Source organism: Seriola aureovittata, chromosome 3 (assembly GCF_021018895.1).
Source record: "Seriola aureovittata isolate HTS-2021-v1 ecotype China chromosome 3, ASM2101889v1, whole genome shotgun sequence".
Classification (NCBI taxonomy): domain Eukaryota; kingdom Metazoa; phylum Chordata; class Actinopteri; order Carangiformes; family Carangidae; genus Seriola; species Seriola aureovittata.
In genome coordinates this window covers 4,975,918-4,994,977 of record NC_079366.1, presented here as the reverse complement: position 1 = coordinate 4,994,977, position 19,060 = coordinate 4,975,918, and the positions used below count along the sequence as shown (strand labels likewise).

At 40.8% G+C, this 19,060-nt stretch overlaps 1 protein-coding gene across 3 annotated transcripts in view; it reads left to right on the top strand.

The window, feature by feature from the left end:
- Window positions 1–19,060, top strand: part of rptor (regulatory associated protein of MTOR, complex 1) — a 183,136-nt gene that overhangs the window by 65,443 nt on the left and 98,633 nt on the right. For all 3 annotated transcript variants that reach the window (XM_056371167.1, XM_056371166.1, XM_056371165.1), the window contains exons 5-7: window positions 3,605–3,763; window positions 6,619–6,765; window positions 13,626–13,801. In XM_056371167.1, the coding sequence (XP_056227142.1) occupies window positions 3,605–3,763; window positions 6,619–6,765; window positions 13,626–13,801 (482 nt within the window). The remainder of the gene's footprint in view (window positions 1–3,604; window positions 3,764–6,618; window positions 6,766–13,625; window positions 13,802–19,060) is intronic.

Sequence of the window (19,060 nt, the reverse complement as noted above, 5' to 3'; positions counted from 1 at the left end):
ATGACTACACAGCTGTTGCATTTAAAGCGGCAAAGGATCATAAATTACTGTATGATCCAAGATGAATGTACAGCAAGCATGACAACTACATCACAGAGCTGCTGCTTTCACTTTCTCTCTGCTAGAAATACTGTGTTTATTTGAAGTGTTGATCCATAAGAAGATATATTTGTGGTTTTAAGAACTAAAAACCATCTCATTGTAGTTTTACATACCCTCTCTCAGGCGTCTCTCTGGAGCTTTAATAACAGGGTCAGTGAGTCTGAATGAATGGAATGGTTTCATGTGCAAAATTTATACAAAATAAGTAAATGTAAAGTTCAGGTTGAGTAAGATTAAAAATTTCTAAATCAAATCTGCATTGAAACATAATGTTGAATAGTGTCCCAATCTTTAGAAAACAAAGAAAAGTACAGAAATAAATAAAAAAAAAAAATAAATAAATAAATTTAAAGGGGCTTCTGATTGGCTGCCTGTTTTTGAGTGATCTAATAAAAATCTATCAGATTTCAGGTAAACACTCAGACTGCAAGGTTGGACGATGGGTCACTGCTTTGTTGTGACATCACAAAGTTCCAGAAATCCTGAGGGCTCGCTTTAAGGCTCAGTTTCTGAATACAGGCTGTGTGCATTTCTCTGTGGACTGAGGCTTTGATACTTTCACTGTATTAATATAGAACCTAGACCTGCTTTATCATCAAACAATACATGGACATCTACCTTTATACTATATGGGACCTTTAAGGGAATTTTGAGTTTGTATTAGATGTGAACATCATTACCAGCAGTTTTAAATAGGGGACAATTAGAAAACTCATCCTATAACAGGATAAGATATACTTATGTTATAAGAACAGGCAATTAAAAATAAAGACCTGCCTCTAATATGAGACTGTGTCATAAAAGCGTGATTATTTGTGAATTAGAAGTAAATAAAGAGATGTTTTTGTTCTAAGAAGAGGTTTTAATGGTCATTTGGTTTTAATGGTGTGTGTTGTTTTTAAATTTGATATAATGGGAAGGCTATTTTTCTACCTCTCACACTTTAGTTTCAGTAGTTTGAAGTTTTGGAAGAAGTTGCAGTTCAAATGTGGCTTCTCCATGTGATTCAAAGCCGTTTGACAGGAGGCAGGCTGTTTGGTAAAAGGCATGTTAGTTATGTAACAGAAGGGACTTGGTGAGTGTGATAATGATTCAGACTGGTCTAACCGGGTGCTTTTCTGTTGCATAACTAGTTGACACCTCAGTGTCCCTTCCATCCATACGCACACAAACACTTTTTTTTAATGAGCTGAAGAAGCACAGACAATGCACATGTCCTCTACTTCCTACTGTTACTCCTTTAAAGTTTCTCGAGGCTTTTCCACCCTGCATACACACACGGGTTCACAAGCATCACTCTTACAAAATCAGTCAGACTGGTAAAGTATGATCCAAAGTGAGCAACAGGTCGCACAGAAAACAAGTTGACAGCAGAAAGGTGCACCAGCGTTCTATGTTTTTTAGTTTATGTGTAGAATATCTGCTACTAGTGTTACACTGTGAATCTCTCTCAAATCACTCCGGTGAAGCTTGTAAAACAGCTTTATACAAGAGGTTTGCAGAACTGGCACTATATTTTCTTGTATTTTCTACCCTTCCTTCTGTCAACATCTTGTTCAAAGTTCACATTCAGAAAAGTTCCTCGTTTATGCACAAATTAAACTTTGCTTTTGTTCCAGACTAAGATCAACTCTCAGCCTCGTGGTTTGACATCCTTCAGTTTTCATTTGAAATCATTATTATTTGAAAGTGTGAAAGGGCTTTTAAAGGTTCGACATCTTGTAAAGCAGAACGTCTTTGTCTGAGTCAATACAATATTGGAACATTGCAAACAGATTTTTCAGGTTGTTAGTCACTTCTTAACTGATTCAGAGCCTTATTTTTGGGCTGCTCAAAATTAAATGTTGAAACCATATCTCTCTCCATACTGAATGTCTTAATACTTTAGTGAACATTTTCTCTCTTAAATGTAGGGTATGTTTATGAGGTTCTGAATTTGTGCCTCAGTATATTAACTAATGCCTATGGATCAGACTTCCCAGCTGGGTTGTAACATCTTTGATTAATTATTGTAAGTAATTAGTTGAATCTTTTTCACAGCCTCCAGAACAGCGTCAGTGTTCCTTGTCTGCAAATCTCTGAACTTTCCTTCAAAATGTATTTTCTCCTTTGGAGGTTTTTAAGGTGGTGCCAGAAAACACTGTCAAAAGATGGACAAACACTGTATATTTGTATTTACTTCTATGTTCTGCTAACTTACACGTAGGCTTGGGATGATATAATATTGAATTTCACAATATTTCCGGAGCATATGCTATATTTTTCTTAACATCGGAAAAAATATATACAATATATACTGTATACTATTTGCAGTTTTGTGCCGTCTGCCCTGCTGCTGACCCTCATGTCACTGCTTTGTTTGTTGCACCTTGGCAACAACATACGCTCTTTAATCTCACACTCATTATTACTCACATTGTTTTTGTCAATTGAAAACTCCAATCAAGTTTTACTCAAACAAAATGGTGTGGTCCCCAAAAGTGTATAAAAAGAAGGACAAAAAGAATGTACATCTACTGTACCTCCACATCTACAATGCATACACTAGTCCAGTAATATTGAAACAAGGTTACTACAGGTTATAATGGATCCATCTATTTCATTTTTGCAAGGAGAAAATTGTTAGTATTTTGTGTCCTCGCCTCTTCTGCAGACTTCCTAATTTTTAAATGTCAGTACTCTGCTCATCTGTTCTGCAGTTTACTCTCTCCTCTGTTGTTTGGAATTTCCTTGAAATTTCAAATGTCTTGAACAAGAAAACATCTTCTTTGCCACTTAACCTGCATGTAGGTCAGCATGACATGTCAAGCTGTTTCCTTTACGCAACACTTACCCAAAGGATTAACATCGTACTGCAGCTTTCAGCTTCAAAGTGCATAATGTCAATATAAAAACTCCAAACTGTTTTGTTTCTATTGGAGGTGAATTGTAGGAGCTCTAGTTAAAGTAGAAACCATGCTCATGACAGGAAGCCCGGTGTGTTTCATTGTGCTCAGACAGTTGGTTTTCATGTCTGTTTACTGGTTGTAAACGACAGATATGTCTCTAATTAAGATAAACATTAATAATCCTTGCCATCCTGACTCCCTCACTTCTTCTCTCATATGAGGCTTGTGACGCACGAACATCTGTAAAGAAAACCAGCAGGATGAGCCCCCTCGCGGCTATCTAGCCTAGTTTCTCATAGATGTACGTCTTCCATGCGTGTCTCTCTCTGTCCCGACGGCATTGTTTACTGTATAATACATTCACTTAAACCCCACCAATACCAGCAGATGTTGCATCATGATTCATCTACTCTTCTCTTAGCGTCTCTTGGGATTTGTAGCCATGATAAAATGATGAATTGTATGTATGTTTGTTTATTTGAAACCTTATCTGCAGGACAGATCTTTCTAACATCTTTGAATTTATTTGTGTCCGTCATTCTTATGTCAGTAAAACATCTGAGATATCAATTTGAAATGTAAAACACTTTCCTCTCTTGCTTGCTGTTTTTCAGGCGCGTTACAAGCAGAGTCTGGACCCCACGGTGGACGAGGTGAAGAAGCTGTGCACGTCGCTGAGACGTAACGCTAAGGAGGAGCGAGTCCTCTTCCACTACAACGGTCACGGGGTCCCACGACCCACAGTCAACGGAGAGATCTGGGTTTTTAATAAGGTGACTCACACAAACGAGATATTTGTTCTCACATACACAAGCTAGAGTCGTAGACCTTCACTGAAACAAGGTTCCAAGATGGACTTAGTATCTGTTGTGATGTCACAGGCCGTGTTGATGTGCATAAAAAATGCAATTATGTGATTAAGCAAAGCCCTTTTAACGCCACACACTCATTAGATTAATGCTGCTAAGTCACAGAGAGCATAATCACTGAATACTCCAATTTTATTCACATTAATATACAGCAGCTGCATCAGCTGAACTATGATCAGCTTCTATATGAGCCCATTTCAATGTCATACATGTACAGTGTGTAGAGGTCACAGGGAAGTAATGTGCTGGAACATGACAATGCATGACAGGAATGAGAACCCTTGTTTATGCAGGTTTTCATGCTGTCTATGGCTGCGTCCACACTGCTATCTTTTAGATTTAAAATACATTTCTTTTGCTATGTTTACACCTGGCACACTGCTCCGGAGTCTTTGAGCGCCTGAAACAGAGACTTTTGGAAACAGTGACTTAGACACCCACTGTCGCTCCCTGATCGTGTCCTACCAGTCACGACGGCCAGGGGTGAAAGCAACAAGAATAACGAATTACAAGTGTTACTGACCTTGTTGTCTTTGCTTGCAGCTGGTCTGCTACTAGCCAACTGCAGAGTAGACAATCTGCTTCCTGTTTACAACAGCATGCACACGCCCAGTGTACGTCAGCGGTCATGTACATGTGCGTTTTCAGGTGTGTTGGTATGGACGGAGATCACTTATGCTCGTCTGCAGCGAGATCGTTTTCGTTTTAAATCTTTATTGTAAAATGGAAATGTATTAGTGTGGATGTAGCGTATACACTTCACTTTGAATATATAAATAAGCTGAATATGAGCACTTGTCAAATTATTGAACCGTACATTAAGCTAAAATACTCTTGGTTTCTAAAATTATTACTACTTCTAAAAAAATATTACGATGCACGTGTTAACATAGCTACTAAAAGCTTAGCAGAATCATAAAAATCCAAAATATGAAGAGCTAAACACACTGACTATAACATAACATTTATTAATAATCATTTATTACATCACTTACTCCAGTGAGACAGTTTTCAGGTTGTTTGTATCCAAATCTTTTGCTTTTTACTGCAGGTCCATTGTAGAGAATATGATTGTAGCTGGTGAGTCAAAAAATATGCTACAATACAATTTCTGTTTTCTCTTTTACATCAGTGATTTTGTTTCTTGATTCATCTTTGTAGTATCTTTCATGTCTTTTTTGACCAAACAGCCTCAGGAACCAAACTCAGGAGTTAAATCAGGGAGCAAAGGTTCCTTTAGTACGTTTGTAGCTCACATGAAGAACTGTGAAGATCAGGCAACAAGAGCAGTGATGAAATGAATAGATACATATGTTATGTTTTTTACACAGTGAGACTGTAACACCCTCAGGCAGTTGTTCTTTGTGAGCTGTGTGACAGTGATGATTAAGGGAGATTGAAATTGTCAGAAAGGCGAGATCCTTCTCTTCAGTTCACTGTTTTTTTTTGTTTTTTTTTGTCTTTCTTTTGCTCGCTCACCCACTCTCTGATTTCTGCTCTTAACTTTTTTGGAAGCTAAAGGAGCAGATTTTACACATCAGCATCAGTTTCCTCATCACGGGGGAGTACCTCTCAGCCTGTGAAAACAGTTGTATAACATCTCCTGTGGCTCTGGAGGAGCTCTGTCGAGTCTGAGAAAGGATCCCCGATGATGTCATCAGCTGATATCTCAGTTTGGGCCTGGGACTTAACAGGAAAAGACAGAAAGCCTGTTTCAAAGTAGGAAGATCTGGGTGTTTATCAGACAGACGACATCCAAAGAATGACATTATCAAGTTGCATTGTGGATCTAGAGTTTTTGGAGCCTACTCTTTTATTAATATAACTCTTGTGAGTCCCCCAATCTTCTGAATTAAAATACTAAAAAATAAATTGTTTCTTAATCCCTTATACATACCTATGATTTTAAACATCAATAGCATTAAAAAAAATATATATAGTCCTACTGTTGATACCAGTGACGTGCTCGCTTGTTGTCTGAATCGTCTGTACAGCTGCGGTTCAGCTTTAGCAGCTGCAAGGATTATGTTGGCAGTGCTACCACAAACTTGTGGCCCACCCATCCCTGATTCCTGGTTCAAAATGTTCCTGAAAACGTCCCTGTGTTCAAAAAGTGTCAATTCATTTCACAAACACACATACAAACACAGCTCCCCTGCAGGCTGTGGTCCCAGGGTTTAGCTCTGCTGTGTTGTAGCATCACTGACTTTCGAATAAGACTCAGAAATCTTGAGTTGTTCGTCACCTCATCCTATAAGTAAGCACCCTCTCACAATGATGCACCACTCATGTCTGGGCTGAGCTGTTTCCTCCTCGTCCTCAGTGCACCCTTGGGTCTTATGTCCTCTTCTCATTCTCTGTTCTCCACATTTTCCTCTGCATACTTATTCCTTTTTCTATAAAATGAAGCCGCTGTGTCACCGGCTGCTGAAACAGGAGATCAGTGGGGATTTGATGTTGAAGCAACGTTGGGGAACCGAATATTCTATAAAGTGTAACACCTTTATAGATCCATGGTTATTAGATTTATTATTGCACATGTTCCCACCATCATCGTTTCTCTGTCTCTCTCACTCTGCCTCATTATAATTCTCTCTTTTCAACTGTTCCTCTACCTCTCTCTCCTCGGCTCACACTCCCCGTCAAACAGATGACTAGTAAATAATTAAACACAAATCTTTAAAAGTGAGTTATCAGCAATAACATGATGCACGCCTTTCTCACTCTGAAATCTCCTCTCTCATCTCTCTCTTTTTCAGAACTACACCCAGTACATCCCGCTGTCCATCTACGACCTGCAGACGTGGATGGGGAGCCCGTCCATTTTCGTGTACGATTGCTCCAACGCGGGAATCATCGTCAAGTCGTTCAAACAGTTCGCCCTGCAGAGAGAGCAGGAGCTGGAGGTGGGCAGCTGCACAGACAAACACACTCAGCATGTTTACAGTATGTCACAACACAGCAGCCGTGAGTTAGTGGAAGGTAATAGGAAATAAACACTTGTGATGCAAGTGAGTGATGCAAACGCTCACAGTTGGTGTGCAGGCAAACAGGGTGAAATGATCCATCGGTGTTTGTGAGTTATTAGCGGCAAAGTGGTTGATTTGTCACCTGCACACGCACGCCTCGAAATCACACACGGATAGACTCACACTCTCACACACACACACACATCTATACAGTATTTATAAAGGAGACCTCAGTGAGTGTCGAGTCATGATTCTCAGCTTGGATCCTCATAATTAAAAACCCAGGATGTCCTCAGTGCTGTGATCCAGCCAATCAACTGAGCAGCTGCTTTTAAATGACTCAGGTTTGGTTTAGTCGTGTGACTGCCCCCCCCACCCCCCCACCCCCCCACCTCCCCAAACACACACACACAAACACGCACAGGCACAGAAACCCACCTCTCCCAGCCCCAGTCCTTTCACTACTTCATCTTTTTATTACGTTTTCTCTCTCTTTCTCTCTCCCGGCTATGGCATGTTATGTGAATTCCTAATGAGATGGCGCTGTCATTCATCTCAATTATTCATGGAGAAGTTTCAGCCAGACTGTAGATTAGCTGGAAAAGGAGGGAGAGAGGGAGAGAAAGGTACAGGACGAACAGTGCGGAGCACAGAGGCAGGAGGTGGAGCGAGCTGAGAGAAGAGCTGCTGTGAAAGCTGTGTTACCCGTTAAAGTAAAGGTGAAGGCAGCAGCCAAACTGCTGAGTTGCTGCAGTGTTTGACAGAACTCGTCCCAAGTGTCTCTCCATTCTCAGCCTCTCTTGCTCTATTTTGTTTAACTTTGCAGAGGTCGTGGCAGGGCTGCAACTTCAGGGCTAAAAGCACAGCTCTAAACATCACAAGGATTCACTCCTGCTTCATGGGAACAGACATAATGATTCGATACTTTGCACCATATATTTTGTGTTTGACCCTTGCAGTCATTTTTCAGAGTAAATCAGCTATGTGCTCTAATTTTTTTATTCTTGTTTTATTCTTTATTCCTAAGTCCATACTAACAAATAAGAATATATTTGCCTCCTTGCACAAACTGCCTGCTCGTCGTTGTCTGGGTTCAAATCAAAGATTCTGCTAAAGACGGAGCAGATGTTCAGCAGCAAAACCAGCCGACAAATCAATTAACAATTAACAATACGATGCAATTAGCTAGAAATGGGTACAACTCTGGTTTGCTTTTAGCCAGCACATTTATATCTGGAGTTAATTTGATTTCAGTTGGTAACGTTGTTTCAAAGTTGACGGCACTTCATGGAGAAAGCTCGTTGTCCAAACTTTGATCTCCACTGTGGTTTTTTACAGTTTGCATTCATCACACTCCCAGTTACTGTGTCTTACTTTGTCTTGTCGTTAAACACATCTGGATGGAGGCTCTGGGGCTAAACTGTTGATACGTTTATAAACTAATTTAAAAAGCAGAGATGAATAAAGCTCTCACAACTAAGTAGATGTATCTTTTTAGTATGTGACACTGATGTCGTGAGACAGGCTTTTTGTCCATTACTGCAGCTCGTCGTTATTGGATACAAAGCACATCACACAAGCACAAACTCCTCCTTCTTGTAGCTACTTTGTACAAGAGAACATAAGAGAAAGTAAGGGACTGCTGAAGGTTCTGTCAAGGCTACAGTCAAGATGAAAGATTCAGCTATTATTAAAATATTGTTATTTAAGTGTAATTTCAGTCGGACCTTAGCCTTTATGTCTGGGGGTGCAGCTCTTGAAGCAGCTGTGGTCATTGTGAGCTGTAACATACTTGTGTGGCTGAGGCAAGAATGGACAAGTAATTGATCAGACAATATTTTATTTTTTCATAGCAGGGACCACCGTGTACTCCAAAAGCATTAAGCTGCATTGCTGCACAGGAAGTATTTATTGAAAGGTGGGAGCTTCAAGGTTTAACTACAGTGTTTCAGTGGGGAAATAAGCAGAGGAAGTCCCACAGTTAAATGCAGGGGAAGTTGCGTAACGTCCACAAGCAATTTCACTATTCCACCTGACTGCGTGCCCTTCACATCCACTCACACAGGAAGTGTGTAATGGGGAGGGGGTAATGGAAGATGAAGAGGGAGGCGATGACTTCCAGAGACTTTTTAATCATGCAGGAGACGATCTGAGCAGGGAGTCCCCCTTCTTCACCCACGCGCTCCTCCACCCGAATCCCTCCGTCGCGACACTCATGAGCAGTCCCAAGTGGAATCATGAAATGCCACACACACACACACACACACACACACACACACAGAGTTTGTCATCCATTTTTACCTTTGGCATCGCACCACTGACACACGCACATCGCACACGTTTCACATAGCACGACAGACCTGATCTCACCGGGGGCTGAATTATTTGGAGACGCACTGATGCAGATGAAGACAAGAGACGAGTGAGGGGAGGATATGAAAGGAGGAGGAGGTGTTTTAACAAACACAGTCACCATATCAACCTCCCCCTGCAGTCCAGTCAGTCAGTCAGTCAGTCAGTCAGTCAGTCAGTCAGTCAGTCAGTGTGGGTGTCTGCCCTAAGTGCTCTATTATAGGGCCACCTGCTTACTTTTAAATATCTCATCACTTCCTGCGCTCAGCAAACATGGTCACTGCATTAGCAGTGGGGCAGAAGACGTGTGTGTGTGTGTGTGTGTGTGTGTGTGTGTGTGTGTGTGTGTGTGTGTGTGTGTGTGTGTGTGTGTGTGTGTGTGTGTGTGTGTGTGTGTGTGTGTGTGTGTGTGTGTGTGTGTGTTGCCGGGATGCTCACATTAAGCCTCCACTGGCTCCTTCTATCATTTTAATGAATAATTAATGCGCAGCTGTAAAAATTTATTGCTCGACAAGAGTTGCATTTTGGTAGCTCTGTGTGCACGTGTGTGACTGTGCTCTTCTGCTGTGATGATGTGTCATAACCCCCCCCCCCCGTTGGATTAGTTTCATAAATTAGTGTCACTTTAAAATGAAAAAAAAAAAGAAGAAAATCCTCAGCAATTAAATTGTAGCCTGATATCCCCAGTGGAAAAGAGAGAAAAGAAAGCTGTCATGGTGATTTTCATGATAATTTGTGAGATTACAATATGCTAATGTGATAATTACAGTGGATGCTCAGCATTAATCAGCTTCTGCTGGCAATGTTGTCGTATTTACCATCAGGATTACCACAGCACACTTTCTTCAAATTTCTTTCAGGAGACAGTGTTCTTGACACCATGAGAGGCTTTAGAGACTCGCGCTGCTTTGTTTGTGATGTCTGTCAACATTTTCCTCATTAGAGACAGAGAGAAGAGGAATTATGTTAAAAGATGATTGGCACAGATCCATCTGCACGGCAACAATCGGGCACCCACTCTGCGAGTGTTTCAAAGAGAAATTAAATATGCATGTCGATAGGAAAAAAAGAGGCACATGCACAGTTACACACATTACCACACTTTCCCCCATTAATTAAGATTATTCTTTCTGTATTTTTAACATAATGATTTATTCACATCTGTGCGTAAAGGCCCTTATAGAGCAGCACTGTAAATACATTATATCTCACACTGAGATCTGAGCTCTAGCTGCTGCTGCCTTGTTTCCAGCACTTATTATAGAGTCAACTAATGAGTTATTGGACTAGCAGAGAGCAGGAGCGGTGTGCAGTATATACAGGAGCAGGGAGGCATTACATAAATCCACAGAGCCTCATCACAAGCCTTTTTTCGCAGTTTGATTAGTTTAACCAGATTGAACGTTTGAATCGGGTCAGGACAGTTTTATGAATCAGATACTTGTTCTTGCTCGTGAGGCCGACGGTAGAACGAGCAGCTTTCCTGCAGCCTGTGGATCATCTGTTGTGTTTGTTTTTCCATCTCATCCTCTAATTGACTCGACTCACCCTCTGGGCGCAGAAAGATGAGCGCCTCGCCTCAGGTAGTGTGGGTTTACCCCAACTTGCGCCAGATGCTAAGCTATAGCGTACTACATGCTGGGAGGCCCAAGAAGTAGTTTTTCCCATTCAGTAGCTCTGGTGTATTACCGCTGTGGTTTTGTGGCTCTACTGTGAATGGGACAGTGTGTCCAAACTTTTTACTGGTACAGTTTATATTTGCATATTTTATATGTGTATACTTATGTAATTGTGTGCACTTGTTTGGCTCTGTAGATTTATTTCCAGAGCTTTCAGTGTTGGTGCCAGCCAGTTGGAGGACTTTTCATACCCTTTCCTCTCGCTTCCAGCCCCAAAAGTGTACAAACACAGAAAGAGTTTCAGCACTTGAAGCGACATTTACAGTTCAGGCTACAGTCCTTCAAGAGGCTTTACAGTAACAGTTTGTAATTTATACAAAAATGCTGATTTACAGTCAGCTAGTCCACGTGTGAAGTGTATGATCACAGCCTATATATGCATCCCACACACATTTTGCACCTGTCGTGTCAACAGCGTTTAAAACTGGCTCTGAATTGGAACCAGTTTTTCAACTCAAATTATATGCCAAGATTCGTTTAAAGTCATAAGCGGGAACAATCAAAATGAATTAAATCATCAAAATGATTGGACACATATTCAGTCCAGTTCTTCTGATACCGTGGTTCCTGTGGAGCTATCAGGTAAACATACGGCAGACGATCAACCAGCCATGACTGCTCCAAACGGCACATACACAAAAACAAGTGAGACAGTTTCATCCTGACTGTAACTCTGGCGGGTGTCTGGTGTTCGACCAGCAGCTGTGTCCAACACCAACACCTCTCACCTGATTGTGACTTTTCAGGTGCAGACCTGTTGACACTGAATCAAAATGATCTGGCTGGAAAAAAAAGCTGTCAATGAATTTATAATGGTGAGCAGTATGATGCAGTCTTTCTTGGAATAACAGAGGCTTGAATTTTGCAGAACAGAGGCAACAACAACAACAACAACAACAACAATAGTAAAAATAAAACAATCTCCCTAATTTCTTACTAAACTTGGGCAGGAGTGCAGGATGAAAGAACCAAGTCATAGCAGTCAGCGATGATGAAGAGAAGTCTTGGATTGTTGCCTCCATTAAGACCCACAGCTCATTAAAGCCTATTTAGCAAAAGACAGAAACCATACTGAACTCCCTGAAAGCAAATCAACACAACAACAGCCCAATGAGCACATAAATAGTCGAGAGCTCCAAATATAATCAAAGTTTTACATCATATGAAAGCCTTCTCAATTTTTCAAGCTCGCAAGTATTGACTGAGCCATCCCACAGCGTCGACATACCACACTAATTCTGGTCTTAGAATAGACAAGAGGATTGTTTACCAGGTGAAGACCACCTGCCAGGGGGGGTTAGAGAGAGAGAGATTTCCACACTGGGATCGATAAGCTTTCACATTATCATTATGCCCTCGAAATGTCTCAGGCACTTGTAATGTTTGGAAGCACACGGTGGCAGACCTGGAAAAGGCTCTCATATGTTTCGGATGTAATCAAATGTACCTCCTGTTTTCATGCAACAGAGGGAAAACAAAACAAAAAAAGTAGTAGTATTATGTCTCGTCTCATGTTGTCCATAACCAAGCAAATTGTAGTTCTCAGAGTTTGTTTTGGTTTTCAGTGAGATGTTTTATTTTTTTCTCCATGTTTCAATTTATTTAACGTGGTAAACACAATACAGTAATGGAGATTATAAAAGCGGCTCTATGATGGACGAGGGTCAGCTGACAATAAATCTGATAGTTTTAAATGAGTATGAGCCCACTGGATGAATGGTGAGGTCTGTTGTTGAAAGTTGACAAGTGATGAAACGACGTGAAATGAACTGTATCAAAGTATTTTTTTTCAGCAGCGATGAGAAGATTTCTACTCTGCTGAACACAAACAGCTTGCAACAATAATGACAACAGGCTTGTGTAGGCGGTAACAGGGTGCTGATGCCTTCACCTTTTGCCATTGCTGGACATTAGCACAAACTCACACTTGTAGTTCAGATTTCTTTTTGTACTTGTTTTCACCTCAAGTATCGAGATAGTAAAGTTTTCTCCTTTTCTTACTTCAGTTATGTTATCTCATCTCTGACTGTCTTTATTCTCCCTGTGTTGTCACCACCTCTCTATCTTTGTGTATCAGTCTGGAGGTGCTTCTCTTTAATCTGTCTCTGACCTTTCATTTCATGTCTTATCTGACCTCCAGCTCAAGTTCAACATCCTGTCTTCTTCTGTCTTCCTCTCACCTTGCTTCTGTCGCTGCGTCTAAACTTAAACTTGAACTCCTTCCAGTACTGACACGATACCAGGTGTCTGCCTTTGTTACAATGCTAAAATTCAATTACTAGAAACTAGAAAAACTCACCAAGTAATCCAAAGCGTTGTTTAAGTGAACCTCTTGCAGTTGCTGTGCTCAAACTTATTTCTTGATAAACGTGTCAACAAACGTGTGCTCTCAAAAAGGGATGCTCTCTCTGTCTGTGTCTGCTGTGTCCTCTGACGGACACAACAAATTTCACCTCTTTAAAGTCAAGATGTGTGTCAGCCAGCTTCCTGTTTGTCTCTGTCCCTCTGTCTTTCATTTCCCCAGACAATAGGTCCGGCTGTGGAGCCGTTAAATAATTCAGTGTTTTAGGTCTGAAACCCAAATAGCTCAAAACCATCTCCTGATTGGACATCCACAAGCTGCCTGTTCCTTTTAACAGGCAGGATGGAGAACTGTGTTCACATGACAAATTCTGTTTATGTTTATATATTTGTGGATGTGGCGTGAGGTGGCCTTTGCGGCCAAATGAATGTAAACAAACATTGTCATGTTATGTGTCCATTCAGGTGGCAGCCATCAATCCCAGCCACCCGCTCGCCCAGATGCCCCTCCCACCCTCCATGAAGAACTGCATCCAGCTGGCAGCCTGCGAGGCCAGCGAGCTGCTGCCCATGAACCCTGACCTCCCCGCCGACCTCTTCACTTCCTGCCTCACCACACCCATCAAGATCGCCCTCCGATGGTAACGTCTCTCTCTCTCTCTCACGCTTTGTTTTCCTTCCCTCTGCCACAGCACAGCCTCTCACTTGACATTAAAAGTCTGAAACATCTAGGAACTCTTAGATTTGTGTTCCACATGGTACATTCAGAATACATCCTGAATTCACTCTGAAGTAATGAGGTAGATGAGCTGTTAACATTTAAACATGGTTTAAGAGCAGGAGGAGAAACTTCCCATTTATGCACAGCTCTATTGGTATAGTTTTTTTCGGTAGGTAAGGAAAAGTAAAAGAAATGTTCTACTTTGGAAGAATTTGAACAACTTTTCTGCACATGATCTGTTCAGTCTCACTGTGGCTTTGAATGTCTCTTGGTCAAAAATCAGCAAAAACATTCAAACAAAGGAAAGTTTCAAGGTTTTTATAATTAATACGAGGTCTTAATTAAAAAGGGTGAGTTTATTTTAAGATTGTGGATTAATTCTATGCTAGGTAGGTAATGCTTTATGTGCTTACCAAGCAGATTGAGTGTCGGTCATTCATTTGTAAAGCCTGTTAGCAGCAGGTTGGATCACTGCGTAGACACTGAGGACACGATGCTGTGTCCTGAGCAGAGAGCAAACACTCCTGAGCTCCGACCCATGAGCTCTGACCCTGCTCACTCTTCAGCTACAATGAGAAATATTCAGCTGTGATAAGAAATGTAAACTGACATCATTCACAGTAATGGAGGGATGATTATCCCTGCAGAGCACACCTCAGTAACAAAGGTGAAATATATTCAGGCAAAATGAGTTCACTGTGATGCATCATTCAGAGGACTATACTGTCAGAGCTTCATGCTAAACCACAGGAGCACATGAGTTGCATCAGCCAGTCAGCTGTGTGTCGGGCACAGTGAGTGTGTGGGGCTTGCACACCCAGGCAAAGGTGATTGCATCACCTCCGATCCCCTGTCAACACAAAACACTCACACACACATTGATATGTCATTCATATTCTACATACACAGTTACTGTAACTCCACATCTGTGTGTGGGGTCTTATTCCTGACAGGACTGGCAAGAGATTAGAGAAGTAATTTAGGCCACCGTAAACAATAGGCTGAACATCAAATCACTCTTTGACTAGCGACTACAATTTTTTTTAGTTGCAACAGGTGTCATAAAGTATAAAAAGCTAACTTTGAATTATTTTCAGATCCTTAGATTCCTAAATTTACTTATTCTTTGATCAGAATTTTCATAATTCAAATCAGGAAGTCTGGTAACTCAGCTACTTTAACACTATGCTGGACTAGGTTAAATTCTTCCATGGCTGCTTATGTTAAGAAACTTTAAACACTGATCAAATAAGAATTTGGCAAATTCTGGTTGAAAGAAAAAAATCTTAAATTTTTGTTTTTTCATTAAACAAACAAAGGTTACACATGTAAGTGTAAAAATTACATTGTTTGTTATCCATACAGAAACTCACATAGGATGTTAGCACCGGTACTGAATAAATTAGAATGATAACCAGTGTATGTAAGTCCAAGTCATTACTCAAAAATAAGGCCTGGTTTGAAATGTAAGTCATTTTCACTTCCATTTAATAATGTGCTTAAACAAAAACAAAGCAAATTTTCACTTCACATCACTTGGCTGCGTGACTACTGGACCGTTTGTGTTTAGTCACCACAAACAGTCAATGTACCAACTGTACGTTAGCTGTGAGCTAGCCAACAAAGGACGTGTGATAAAAGTGCGATAATAGATGTGCAAAGGACCATGTTTGTGTCTGTGTGTTCAGTTCAGCCTTTGACTGGACTCAGAACTCAACTGTGACTGCAGATCTTTATATTTTCCCTCCTATCTCTTTTTTCCTTTCGTCTCTGTACATTTATGAAGTAGATTCATAAATTATGAGAATTTTTTTCTTTCAAGTTGAAACATTTTCAACTTGCACTGACACCCCGTCGTCTTTACTGGTGCTGTCATGGATGAATCTGTATCTGCTCACATTTTTCCATTAACTTTGACTCGTTCTGTGTGAACACACAGTAGGGCCCCGTCACAGTAATATTTAAAACAGTAAAATATGTTTTTCAAATACCTCCCTTGCATAAATGGAACATATTTTGCAGTCAGTGACCAAGCTAGCTAGCATGCTAACTTACATTAGTTGACAGTTAGCTAACAATAACTGACAAATATCATGCTAGCTGATTGCTGCTAGCATGCTCCCACCTGCCTTAGCATATTACAGGTTAGCTTGCCTACCACAGTAGTTTTCCTGTGAGTTGTCCTGTTTGTAATGAAAGTTTGGTAATGCCTTTAGTAGAAATTTTGTCAGAATAGGGGTAACTTAAAAAAATAAGTGATGGCTGAATTCCATTTATTCCCAAGAGGACCCATTTGCAGCCTGCGATACTTAAAGTTATGCCCACATCATATTACGTCATGCTGTTGTACCTCCTGTTCCAGTGTGAGAGAGGTTGAAGCATGGCAGCCATGCTAACTTGCTGCTAGCTGCTTTGTAGGACCCAAGTTTTAAACATAAACATTTACCTACCAAAGCAACTCACTCTCAGAGTGGGACTCTCATCTACAGGCAAAGAGCTGACGGGAGAGAGAGACATCAGGGCAGCCTTGCATAGACTGCTGTCACTGCGACTGCAGACATGGATGAGCAGTATAATGTGAATGGATGGCAAATGATAGTTTATCACAGTAAATTGATACATCTTCTAATATTATCTGTGGAGTAGTGGCAATTATTCATGACATCATAGAGAAACAGTCTTCAAATAGTCATTTTTGTCCTCTTTTGTCCAGCCACTATTACCTTCACACAATCTGCCATCTTTGCCAACAACATCTTGTTTTGCCATCTAATGTGGTTCTGTGTGATTTGGACAACTTGAATTATACCCACCTAGAGTTACACCCGACTCTTGCAGTCTGCAGACAGACCCCTCTCTTTATTCCATGGTCCTGTTATTGTGCATGCTGGCTCACATTTACACTGTCATGGCTTACTGGAACACCTGATTAGAATAAAATTCTCATTAATGTGACTATAGCAACACCTGTTTTAATCCTACTACCATAAAGAAAAATGTTTGATGTAAATAAAGCCTGAGTTGAAGTCAAGAGTTAAAATATGAGAAAGACGCCACCAGCAAAATCATCACTGATTTCCTGTGATGTAATAATTAGTAAATGCAGGTGAGCACCTCATCCTCCATGCACTACACTACCTGCCCAGGTACAGTCTCTGCAGTGTACCAGGTCCCTTTGGTGCCATAAATCATTACTTACCTGCTCCATTTTTTCTGCATTTTAATGACTGAATTCACTTTGCACACATTAAAATTCACAGGGATGATTTACCAGATTTTCAGCTAAAAATTTGAAAGAGGCGGATAACTTTTTTTGAAAAGTGTGCAAGTGAGAATGACAGGTTGCCTTCAGGAGGTGTCCTACAGCTCGCAGAATGTTTCTCTTCTGCCAGAAATGTTGAAGAGTTTCGTTTATCTTCCTCCGCTTGAAATCCACATCCCACCATGACCTTCAGCATAATGAGGTCTCAGTGTTATGCCATTAATATTGATATTTCCCTACCAACATCCCATTTCAGAGAACAAGTTGCTAAAAGCCTGCTGGATAATATTGACTGAACTATTCCTTAATACCTTTTGCCTCCAAAAACTGATGGAGCAGCTTGTAAGGTAAAGTTGGGCGTGATCCTGCCTATTAAGGACTCAATAAGGTCAATCATCAGTGATCTGTATTGATGAATTTAACTTGATGGTCACTAATGAACCTGAGGAAATGTATTCCTGTATTATATATGCATTATATATGAAACTTCCTCACTTTGCTCAGTTTAGTTTGATGAGCTCAATTAGAATAAATGCTATGTGAACACCAAAGCCTCAAACGAGAGAATTACTTATTATTCATTCATTCATTTATTCAGTCAAACTTCATTTACACTTGGAAAGAAAAAAATTAATGATGAAATAAATACCTCAGAAAAAAACAAAAGTTAACAGTAATTGTTAATTTTTATGTTCAGTTTTTCTGTTAAAATGTAAATTAACAGCATAAATATGTGACTTTTGAAAGAAGAACTAACACATTCTTCCTCTTAGAAATAAAAAGCCGAATTCATTAGTAATGAAATACATCCTTACTCAATTCAGTGCCCTCAGGGGTTTTGCTGCTGCATCCCTGTTTGGTCTGGTATGACCAGTGGCTTATGGTTGCTAACATTAGCTAATGTTAGATAATTGTTGCGACATTACTGAGTTAGTTTGCCAACTTTGTGATTCTTCTGCAATTGTGCTACTGTTACACTACGTTACAATTGTCCCATAATTGTCACTTATGTCCACAGTGACCACTGTTTAGCAAAAGTCACAGGCTTTAAACTCAAGGCCTTGGAGTAGGAGGTGCTGTGTGCTGCTAGGAAGGACATTACTAATTCCAGCCATAGCATACAGCTGCCGTTCAGTGTCCTCCTGCCAGGTTTGGTAGAGAATAACAATTTGATTGAGAATAGTCCCAATGCACCTCACCGGAATAAACATGCCAGCTGTGGCCTGCATCTCCATCAACCTGCTCTCTAGCTCGCACTGAGACATGGAGCTCTTTACAAGATGATGCAGCTCTCTCTCAACACCTCCTCCCTCCTCCTATTCTTCATATAGTCATTTGCTGTCTCCCGTTAGCTTATTATTTTCTAAATAAAGACATCCCGAGCTGCCTTCTCCCTAACTTCACACAGCCCCGGAGTGAGAAACGGGGAGAAAATGAGGAAGGGATGGGGTGGAGTTTGGCAGGGTGGGCGGATGGAGGGATTCACTGATGTGCTGGCTTACCTTGGCTTTAAAACTTTAATGAGATGCATTGAGGGATGGATGATGGGGTTTACAGAGAGCGAGAGAGAGAGAAATGGGAAGTGCCAGGCAGAATGAGTGCATGTGTACCTTTCATTGCTCAGCTGAGCAGAAAATCATTACTGATGGAGCGCCATCTTCAAGGGATTTCCCCACTGCTGCTACGGATGGGGAGGGATGGAGGAGGTGAGCATCTGAAAATAGAGACGGAAGGAACTGGGTTTGCAGGGGAAAAGAGAGACAGAGAGAAATAGCAGATGAAGGAATAAAAGCTCAGGCTGCGTGTCAAATCTTAGTCATGCTAAAGGTGGGGCTCTACTGATGGAAAACTTAGTTGATATGTTGATAGGTCAGTCAGTTGGTTTGATCACAAGAGTCCAGAAATATCTCAACAACA